This window comes from Marmota marmota, unplaced genomic scaffold, assembly GCF_001458135.2.
Source record: "Marmota marmota marmota unplaced genomic scaffold, marMar, whole genome shotgun sequence".
Classification (NCBI taxonomy): domain Eukaryota; kingdom Metazoa; phylum Chordata; class Mammalia; order Rodentia; family Sciuridae; genus Marmota; species Marmota marmota.
In genome coordinates, this window is record NW_026000261.1 from 6,221,387 (window position 1) to 6,233,108 (window position 11,722).

The 11,722-nt window shown below is 36.8% G+C and overlaps 1 protein-coding gene across 1 annotated transcript in view; it reads right to left on the reverse strand.

Annotated features, from left to right (window-relative positions):
* Nucleotides 1–11,722, reverse strand: part of Col4a5 (collagen type IV alpha 5 chain) — a 231,190-nt gene that overhangs the window by 14,115 nt on the left and 205,353 nt on the right. Inside the window, exons 41-45 of the mRNA XM_048796868.1 lie at nucleotides 10,607–10,615; nucleotides 5,625–5,758; nucleotides 2,539–2,611; nucleotides 2,319–2,390; nucleotides 1,443–1,571 (exon numbers count right to left, since the gene is read on the reverse strand). Of these exons, the coding sequence (XP_048652825.1) occupies nucleotides 1,443–1,571; nucleotides 2,319–2,390; nucleotides 2,539–2,611; nucleotides 5,625–5,758; nucleotides 10,607–10,615 (417 nt within the window). The remainder of the gene's footprint in view (nucleotides 1–1,442; nucleotides 1,572–2,318; nucleotides 2,391–2,538; nucleotides 2,612–5,624; nucleotides 5,759–10,606; nucleotides 10,616–11,722) is intronic.

Sequence of the window (11,722 nt, forward strand, 5' to 3'; positions counted from 1 at the left end):
GATGGTCTAAAATTTGGGGGCCAATGGCTTATGCTGGACCGGTAGTCAGTGACGGGTATGATCCAATTGCAGTGGTATCAACCTAAGTCGCCAAATGCCACAGTCTGGCTGGGCACAAATGCCGCAGTCTGGCTGGGCACACAATCACGAGCCACCACACAGCTTGTAGATTCAAATAGCAACTCTTTATTCCCGAACTCACACCAGCCGTCTACAATCACGTTCTGGGGAAATCCACGTTCTCTGCCCAAATCCCCGTTCTCTGCCCAAATCCACCTCCACTGGGCTTCTATCTCCAAAATATACTGTCTGAATCCCTTGAGAACTCAAGGGGAACTCAGGCAGCAGGATACGCCCTATTCCCAGCAGGAATAATCTTAAACCTTAAACCTGGAACCTAAACCGGGAACGCTCTAATCCGCCTTGGTCCTTGAGCAAGGTCACCTACATTCAATGTCACTGCAACATGGGGTACGCTGGCAAGGAAATTGTCATACCTACTTGGCTAATGGCTCCCAGCACAGATCCCCACTTTTGTTATCTATCCCACCACATGGAAGGCTGTAATTGCCAGGTACACTTAATTTATGGATAGACTGACACACATTTAATAAAGGGGAAAAGATTGAAGTTAGTTGTATAATCAAAGTTGGCTGTAAGCATACAGTCAAATGGCCAAGTAGAACAAAGTTAGTTTTAAATCAGAGGGGAAAGTGGTGCAGGCCTATAATCCCAGGGACTCAGGAGGCTGAGACAAGAGGATCACAAGTCTGAGGCCAGCATGGGTGCTTTATAAATATTCTATCTCAAAAATAAAATAAAATAGAAAGGGCTGGGAATGTAGCTCAGTGGTAGAGCACTCAGGGTTCAATCCCCAGTACTGCCAAAAAAGAAAAGGTCAAGGTAGGTCTGGGAAAGTAGTAGGTAAGTGGTCCAGCACAGGCATGAGGCCCTGTGTTTGATCCCAAGTTCCATCCCAATTGCCACATCTTTCTATTGGGTGAAGTGGAGAATGCACTAGACCTTAAGTGCATGTCCATTTCATTACAGTGTTTTTAACATTAGTCTTTCAAATTAGAATGACCAGACAAGCTAAATGGAATACCAGTAGGCCTAAAAGAAATTCCAGCATATGAAATTAACATTTTTAAGAAAAAAGGAAATGGGCCCTGAGGTGATCTGGTATTTTACTAGTTGCTGAGACTCCGATTATCACAGACAAACTGACATGGAAAAGGGAAACGTTTAAAATGTTTTTTTTTTAATATTTATTTTTAGTTGTAGTTGGAAACAATATCTTTATTTTATTTATTTTTATGTGGTGCTGAGGATCGAACCCAGGGCCCGCATGTGCTAGGCGAACACTCCACCACTGAGCCACAACCCCAGCCCTGTAAAATGTTTTAAGTAGACATGCCTAAAGACATGATTGACTAAGGTACCTGGTAAACCTTGAGGGCCTGGTAGTCCTGGTGGGCCTTTTAGTCCAGGTTGGCCAGGGACCCCTGGAGGACCAGCATCTCCTTTGATTATAATACTTTGTCCTGAAGGACCAGGTAACCCAGGAGGACCTACGAGGCATAACATACAAATGTGAAGATGGGGAAAAGAAAAGTCAGAAGAAATGAATGCCAAAGTGACCTAAGCTCAGTATAAGAATTGGTATGAAAGAAACAGGCATTTGACTGCTGCCATATCCAACATAAATATGTTGGGAACACTACCATTATCTCAACCAGAAGACAGAAAAATAATTCTCTTAGGGCCAATAGAAAAAATGGGCACATCATCTTTATTTTTGAGCCTTGAACATAACTCAGTTACTACAAAATCTAATCTAGTATGAAATAGCAAATACTTCTGTCAGGGGAAGACAATCTCATTCCCTGACAAGCCCATTCTGCTTCTAACATTATTTGCAATTCACTATTTGTTGTACTTGTCAAGGGACCCACTGAACTAGTAGGAAACTGTAGCAGATGCCTTCTTTTATGGTTTAAAGGAAACCTCCATAAGCCTCTTAGCAAAACAAACTGTTTAAATATAAAAATAAACAAACATACATATGTGATTGTTCTTGTGATCTACTCAACTAAAAGTATAAAAGCCAACAAAATCTCAATTACAGCATTCTTGTTGATCCTGTATCTAAAATTTAAAAGGTCTGCTATCAACATTACATTAATAAAATGGTTTATGACATTAGTGAACTGTGGATTTAGATGCATGACAGTTTGGATGAATGATAGAATGCAAACTTTCAAGTTCTTTAATGTGTCTAAGCATCAGTCATAACTAGCTTCAGGAATAATTCTTACCTGGGGGCCCTATAAGACCTCGCTCCCCTTCAGGGCCAGTTGAACCAGGTACTCCAATGGGTCCTTTAATGCCTGAAAAGAAGGTACATACAATTGCACATTGCATCCATCACATCAAAGCAGCAGAGCCACAGCCTTTACTCAGACAAACCAGAAAATGGGTATCTTGTCCCAAAAGAGTTTCACTTAAAGGGAAACCTCAAAACATCCTTTCAAATACCTGGGAATCCCGGAACACCAGGGAGACCAGGATCTCCTTTCATTCCATTGAGACCTGGCCGGCCAGGATTACCCTAAATAAATAAAATCATCAATGTTAGGAAAAAAAATGAGGGGAGGAAAGGGAATGAGGGTAGAGATAATGGAGAATGATTTATAGCACTGTTTATAGAGTGCTTCTAGGATTCAAATTCCACCTTCACCTGTTATTACATTGTGGGATTATTTAACTTCTTCAACCCATAGTTTTCTCATCTTTAACATGGAGAAAAAAATAGTTCAATTACTTTGTGCAGTGGCAGTGATATATTTAAATGGGATAGTTCATATTAACTGTTCAGAAAATTGGTTGGATATGGAGCATGTTTTTAATAATTAGTTAATCATTATTTTATTATTAACAATACTCTTCCTTTGTAGTTTAGATCTCAGGTGGTGAATGCTTGTGTTAGAATCACATGTAGACAAGACAAAGTTTGAAAGACAATAGTGAACACACTGTAGGGCCTGTTATTTAATTGGATTTGAGAGCCACGAAAAGTGTGGAGAGAAAAAGAGTAGAAAATAGCTTTAGAATGAGTCTAAAGAAAGAATTCAGAATGGCAAGTTCATTTAAGAGGCAACTACAGTTGGGTCTGGGGACACATTACTGTAATCATAGAAACTTGGGAGGCTGATGTGGGAGGATTCCAAGTTTGAGGCCAGCCTAAGACCCTGTCTCAGAATAAAAAATAAAAAGGGTCGGGGATGTAGCTCAATGGCAGAGTGCCCCTGGGTTCAATCTCTAGCACTAGAAAAACAAGAGTATGTACAGGAGGTCTTCACCTGGTGAAAGATGCTCCTGGGTATTAGGTTCTAGAGGCTTCTACAGTAGTTTAAATGTGGAACAATGAACCTCGTAATAGTAGGAATGAAAAAGGGGTAGGTCAAGAATGTCCTGTTATGGCAAAATATAAGATAATGCCAAATAAAAAGTGGGGAGAAGCATGATAGAAAGTCATAGGATCCACTTCAAAGGGTCTTTCAAATCTGGGACAATGGGAACATGAAAATAAGTAACAATGGTTTAAAAATCTACAAATCATTGAAAAAAAGCAAGAAATGTTGAGTCCCTACTGATCCAAAGTTTGTAAATAAATAGGAGAGCAGGGAGGGCTCTTGCTTACAGTAGGGTTGACTGGTGGTATATGTGGAGGGAATGCTAGAGTTGGGAAAAATCATGATATTGCCACTATCCCAGTAGAAATTGGTTGAGGCAAAATTCACTGATAGATATTCAATGTAGGGAAATTTTCAAAAGGAACAGCATATTTGCATGATCTTAATGTCCTTTTCCCCAGTTTTGCTTGTTAGTTCCAAGGGGAAAAATAACAACCATAAAGAGAAGAAACTGGACAACAGCTTGACTAGATTATCAAAATTAAAATCATAAATAAGGAGCAAAGGGACATCAGGGGGCCCCTTCTCTTTTACCCTGAGATAGACACAATTATCACCCATGTAGTATTCCAATTGATGATGCATAAACTGAATCTAATTATGAAGAAACATCAGACAAAAGAAATTATATTCCATTTTTTAGATTGGATGAGGTTACAATTTTTTGAATTATTAATTTATTTATTGGTACTTGACATTGAACCCAGAGGCAATTTACCACTGAGCTACATCCCAAGTACTTTTATTTTTATTTTTTTGAAAGTTTTGATACAGGGCCTCCCTAAGTTGCCTAGGACCTTGATAAATTACTGAGGCTGGGATGTAGCTATAGCTACAAGGGCTATAGCTCAGTGGCAGAGCATTTGCCTAGCACATGTGAGGCACTGGGTGCAATCCTCAGCACCACATGAAAATAAATAAATAAAATAAAGGCATGCTATGCTGCCCATCTATAACTACAAAAAATATTTTAAAAAATAAATAAAGAAATTACTGAGGTTGACTTTGAACTTGTGATCCTCCTTCTTTAGCCTCCAAGTAGCTGGGATTACAGGCATGCACAAGGCTCCTGGCTGAATTTTTTTTTTTTTTATGTTAAGGTCATGAAAGAAAAAAAAACATAGGCTTAAGAACCATTCCAGATTGAAAGAGACTAAAGAGACATGACAATTATATGATTTGGTATAGGCCCTGTACTAGAAGAAGAAGTGCTAAAAAGGACATTACCAGGTCAACTGAAATAATTGGGATATTAAAGGTAGAAATTAAAATACTATTTTGATGATCAATTTTCTGAAATTGACAACTATACTATACAGTTACTTAAGATGGCATTTTTAATGAATATTTTTTAGTTATAGTTGGACCTTTATTTAATTTATTTATATGTGGTGCTGAGGATCGAACCCAGGGCCTCACACATGTTAGGCAAGCACTCCACCACTGAGCCACAACCCCAGCCCCTAAATTTTTAAGTCTAGGTAACTAGAAGAAGAGTTTCGATGCTATGGGGAAAAGGTTAGATACTGGAAAACTTTAAGAGCCACTATTTTCTAGATGATATATTTTCTTCCTGCTATAAAGTGACCTTCACAGTTAGAAGACAGCCCAGACTGTCTGTGAAATCTACCAATAATCTGATTGAATAAATGAAAGCAGTTTCAAGGATTCATAAAGAAGTATATGACCCTCTGGATCATTCTAACCAAGGTAGAAAGGACAGGAGTGGATATGCTATTGTTCTGTTTTTATAGGTGCAGACAAAAACTCAGAGTGTCTGTTAAACTCATAGTCACAAAGCATAGGTGTGCAGTGGAACTGAAATTTGACCCTAACTGTATAATTTAAAGTCTAAAATATTTCCACTTACCATAATTACTTCCCTATGGATGGACTCATGCACATCAAATGTTCTGATATACATGTCTCCTTTGCATAAATTTGCTTTCACTGAGAGTGAAGTATCTTTTGAAGAACACTTTAGTTGGAAGACTATAGGAAACTTTCCTTCACCATTTTTTTAGTTCGCCAGTGAGCAATACTTAGAGCTTTTCAGGTGAACATTAATTAAAATGTTATAGCTTAGAATTCTCATTTTGAATGCAAACACCCATATTCCTCTCTCAAATATCTATTTCCATTTCCTACCGGAAGTCCTGGTGGTCCTTGATCTCCTTTCAAACCAGGCAAGCCAGGTGACCCAGGTGGGCCTGGGTTTCCCCTCTCTCCTTTAATACCTCCATTTCCAGGAAGACCTCGGGGACCTTCTGGACCTGGTAGACCTTGATAATGCACAACAAATGACCACATTTCAGTATAGTATACAAGTAGCATAAATGTCATTCTTTTAAAAATATTAATAATCTTTGTATTAATTTGTGGGATAAAATCGAGATTCCATTAAAATATACAGACTGTTCCTGATGTAAATTACATTGAGTCATTTTTGCTATTAATGCTGGATTGTAGAATAAAACCAACAAATTCTATCTAAAAAAAGAACTCAGGACATACTTATATTTACTTCTGTAATCCCTAACAAAGTGACTTAAACTGAAATGAAAGAGACACAATGGGGCACTCTTTTGAAATTGGAGAATGCAGGTATCAGAATCACCTGGAAGGCTTGTCAAAATCCTGGGCCAGATCAGTAAACTGGATGAAGGGGACTGAGGAGGAGGAAGAAAGGACAGGGAAAAAGAAGAACAATAGAATGATTCTGATCATGTATGTGCATGCAAGAAAGTGACCCAGTAGGTCCAGGCATCGGGTGTATCCACAGGACACTAATTTTAAAAATAAAAGAAGTAAATTTATAGTTTGGATTGAAATGGGATGACAGGAGTGGAGGGAGAGAAGTGGGAGGGGGAAGTGCTGAGGACTGAAATGGAATGCATTGTTTCACAAATAAAATAAAGTCCCTGAGTTGTGATTATGTCAAGTTATATCCTAAAAAAGTGTAACTAAACAGAAAAAAAAAATCCTGGGCCCACCCCCAGAATTTTGGCTTCAGTCAGGCTAGAGAGGGGCCCAAGAATTTGCATTCTAACAAAAGTCCAGAATAAGCTGAAGCTGCTAGTTGCAGGATCACACTTAAAGAACCCCTGCTGTACGGTTATTAAGGATTGAAGCCATTTGTCTCCCTGTGATTAAAAGTAAGTTACTTGGGACTGGGGGTGTAGCTTAGTAGTGGCGCACTTGCCTACCACCTGTGAGGCCCTGAGTTGGATCCCCAGCAAAACAAAAAAACAAAAAGAAACAAATGCATTTAAAAAATAAAAAGAAAAGAAAAAAACTGCTCTATTTGAAAGAAGTTATATTTATTCAGCTTTTGTTACTATGTAATTAAGATATTGAAATAAATAACTTTAATTTCATTTTAGGGATATGGTTGGTACCTGGAAATATTTGAGAATGTCAAAAATTTACTGATTTAGGGCTGGGGTTGTGGCTCAGTGGTAGAGCATTTGCTTAACATGTGTGAGTCACTGGGTTCAATCCTCAGCACCACATATAAATAAATAAAATAAAGGTCCACTGACAACTAAAAATATTTTTTAAAAATTACTGATTTAGTACTCTTAAAATTTATTTAAAAATGTTTTCATGGGCTGGGGATGTAGCTCAGTGATAGAGCTCTTCCCTAGCATGCACAAGATCCTAGGTTTGATAGATTCATTCATTTGTTTATTTATTTGTAGTACTGGGGATTGAACCCAGGGCCTCATGCAAAAATTCTACATACATCTTGTGAACAAATAAAATAATTTAAAATGGGATTAAAAATATTTAGTTTCAATGGGCCTTTATTTTATTTATTTATATGTGGTGCTAAGGATCAAACCCAGGGCCTCACACATACATGCTAGGCAAGCACTTTACCACTGAGCCACAACCCCAGCCCCTGAAATGGGATTTTGATAAGCCTTTTTTATTGGATGGGAGTACCAGGGATTGAACCGAGGGGCACTTAACCTCTGAGCTACATCCCCAGCCCATATATATAACATATAATATTCATGCATATAATATATAATGTATGTAATACATATAATATACATATAATATAGACACATATTTGAGATCCTCCTGCCTCAGCCTCTGGAGCTGCTGGCATTACAGGTGTGTTCAACTGTGAGCTGCTAAGCTTTTTTCATTATGCTATGTTTAAAAACCTGTCTTTCTAAATAAAGATATTGTTAGAGGAAAGACAAGGATGGTGGGAACACGAGGGTTAAAAAATAATTCTATAAAATGGGCCCACTGTGCTGACTCCCACATGCTTTCTTTTCCAAGAAGCAATTTACCCATAGCCCTGCATGGCCTCAGTGGACAGGATATGTCACACTCCTTGGCAAAATACCTGTTCACTGCAGGAGAAATAAAGGCCCAAAATAAAGTTGATAAGAGGAACCCCAGTTACCCTGAAGGGGGAGTCTTTTGTGACCAGATCCTGAAACTCAGGGAGGTAACAATAAAATCTGTAAGAATGTATGATTAAGAATCCAATTAGAACCAATCAGCAGGAGCCAAGGTGACATACAGTTGTCATGGCAACAGGGACATGAAAGCCTGTTGTCACCCTGCTATCAGTCAAAAGTCAAAAAGTGTACCTAGGCGGGAGTCTCTGGAAATTTCCCTAGGATCCCTAACAAAACTGAAATGCAGGAGAGGCCTCAAAGAGCAGATGACTGTTCCCTTTCCCTTTTCCTATCCCTTTAATGAACTCATTCCTGTTACACTCTGAGTGAAATGTCTAAAATCTTTCTGACTTGATCACAAGAATAGGGGTTTGAAGTGTAGGTCTTTGTGCTATCTCATTTTCCCAGAAGGCCCCATCCCTGTAACAATACCAGGTCCATTAAGCACCAGGGAGAACTTAACATTGGCTAAGTCTTTTGTCAGCAGATGGGAAATAGATGCTACATATTTACAGAGTGATTGGTGGTTAAGGCTGAGACTAAATATTCTGGACTTAATGATTACAAAGTCCGAAGTAATCAACAGTACATAGCTTACACTTATACATTTTCTCCTCTGGTAGTCTTAGTTCTTTATTGATTTCAACAATAAAATTAAAAATATGCAGGTACTATTATTATTTTTGTGGTGTTGTGGATCAAACTAAGGATCTTTTGCATGCTAGAGAAGCATTCTACCACTGAACTACAAGCCCAACCCCTATAGATATTACTTCTATGGAATCATAACAGTCATATGAATTTAGAATACTTAGTTTACATAAAGACAAAGGGTCATCTTTTTGATGTGAGATTAATTTTAAACTTTAGTTTCCTTCACTCTTATGACTCAGAATGAAGAGCTCCATATTAACAAGACAGAATGGAATAGTGATTATGAAACTGGACCCTGGAGTAGAATGCTGGTTAAACTCCAGCAGTATTTCTCATTAGCTGTTTGAACTTAAGCATGATTATTAATCTTTTTGCTTTCAATTTCTTCTATACAATGAAAGCAAGATCACAGTGGCTTGGGAGGCTGAGACAAGAGGATCACAAGTTCAAAGCCAGCCTCAGCAAAAGTGAGGCACTAAGCAACTCATTCCGACCCTGTCTTTAAATAAAATACAAAATAGGGCTCAGTGGTTGAGTGCCCCTGAGTTCAATCCCTGGTACCCCACCCCCCCCAAAAAAAGAAAGCAAGAATACCATCTACTTTACTATGTTGTTGCAAGGATTAAATGAAATAACATGTATGAATTACTTAGCACAGTGTCTGGCACACAGTAAGATAAAAGTGTTGTTTTTATAGTTATTGTTACTATTATTAATTTTTTTGGTACTGGTGATTGAACCCAGAGGCCCTTTACCACTGATTTACATTCCCAGCCCTTTTAATTCTTTTTTTATATAATTTTGAGATAGGGTCTTGCTAAATTGCTCAGGACTCTGTTAATTTGCTAAGCTGGCCTCAAACTTGCAATCCTCCTGTTTCAGCCTCTCAAGTTGCTGGAACTACAGGTGTGCACCACTGTGCTCGGCTACTGTTATATTTATTACTACTAAAACAGGAAGAATGAACATATTTAAAAATATGAGCCTGTTTTTAATCTTTCAGTTTTCTATGTAATTTCATTATGTAACACTACTCCATCTTGCACATGAGAAAGATAAAGCAGGTTCACAACAGTGTAATAACTGTCTTTATCATAAACAATTGAATTCAAGTAATCATCTTAGCCTGGCAACCAGACAACACAAAAGTCGTAAGAAAAAATTCCCAATCGTAAGGAAAAAGTTGGGGTACTTTATACTTTTAAAAAAATGCCCAAAGACATAGTTGCTTAGCTGAAATATAGTATATAGGGTTTTACTAGCAAATTTTCAGTTTTATGATTTAGACTAGATGTCAGGTAGCAAATCAGCTTATTAAGAGAAAAATAAACTATCTGTAAATGATCCTGATGACAACTACAAGGTAAGATTTAAGAGGGGGAAAAGATTCTTTGACAACTGACCATCTTTCCCAGTTAAGTTACCAGAACTGTATCATTTGAAAAACTAAACAGAAAGGGGGGGTGTTGTTCTTTTTGCAATTAAAGGGAAATATTGGGAATTTTAAGTTAATTCAGACCTGCTGCTTAGAGTTCCTTAAATTTATATTAATGAGTTACTAATGACATAAGGGACATATAGATTTTATTTTTAACAATATTCAATAGTTTCCCTCTTCCCTTACTGAAAAGAAACAGGAACACATAGATCAGGTCAATGTGAGCCCCCCCTGCTGAAAAAAAAAATCAAGGAACTGAAATCAATATGTAGAGATTATAAATGGGCCAGATGCCTGCCTAAATAATTGTCTTAACGAAATATATAATGTAAAAATTGTTTTCATTTAAAATTCAACATATCTCTAAATAGGATTATGTATTATAAACAATCAAAGCCACGAAGACCTGATATAATTTCAAACACAATTCTACATAACTCATATTACCTTTACTAGAATGTTAAAACTCAAGCAGATATTGTTTGAGGATGACTACACTGTTCAATAACTTCTGAATTATAGAAAAATAAAGTACATTTCTCTTATCACATATATAAAGCTTAAAAAAAACAAACAACAACAACAACAAAAAAGAATTGACCAGTGAAGAGTCTAACCTTGAAAACCTGGGAAGATCAGAGTTCACCAAAGCCCAAAGATCGATGTTAGCAGTATCAGACATGACACAGTACAAAATAAGATTATGAGTTAGAAGTGGTTCACATTATAGCACAAGTTAAACAATAATCCTCTTTGCCAGCATTTCTAAACCTTCAGCATAATGAGTATGCAAACAGAACCATACAGGAGAGTAGAGAGCCAAACCTTTTTAAATTGAGCTTAGTATAGAGAATAAGCTCCCTGTATTCATTAATTAAAAAGAAAAATGGAAAACTCTACTGAAGACTTGTTAACATTTCTATTGTGGTTTTCCAGAAGTTAGATTCTCAAAACATTAAAATTGGCAAAATAGTACCATTTCACTGACAGCCTTCAGTTTTTTTAACAAAGTGGTAATTTTGGATGAATTTATATTAATCTTGGCTTCTGCAATTCTTTCATATAAACAACCTGGTGAAATTTTTTTAATATGTTCAGACTGAGATAAAAATTAATTTTAAAGGTCTCGATGACAAAAAAATACATAGATTATTTGTGACAAAATAGAAAAATCAAAATACAAGTACGCCATTACCAATATATCATGTACTTTTGTTCATCTTATTTGAAAATTATTCTATGAAGCTACATTCTGATTTCTTCCCATAATTTATCAAGAGACTTTCTTCTGTGAATTACTAGTTGCCATAAGTTAAAGACAAAAAGCCAATATATACATGTATACCACTGAACTTCAAAATAAAAGATTCCAATTTTCCAAAGATGTAAAGATTATCAATGAAGGGGTACTATAAGAAATTCTACATGCAAATCCCACCACAAACCACAGAAAATATCACAATTACTTAATTATTATTCAATGCACATATTAAGACAGGCTATTCACTATTAAAACAAGGATCATTAAATAAAAAGATAAAAGCTTACAAATAGAATGTCTCTTGGTTAGTGTTAATTGACTATAAACACAATTTCCTTTTCTTACAAGTCTTGCTATGATTTATAAACACTTAATTTTAGCAGAGAGAATAAATTTTGCTAAAGTACTGAGTCCCAGGAGTTAGAAGACCTAGGATTTTATTCTTGACTCTGCTACTATATATATATATATA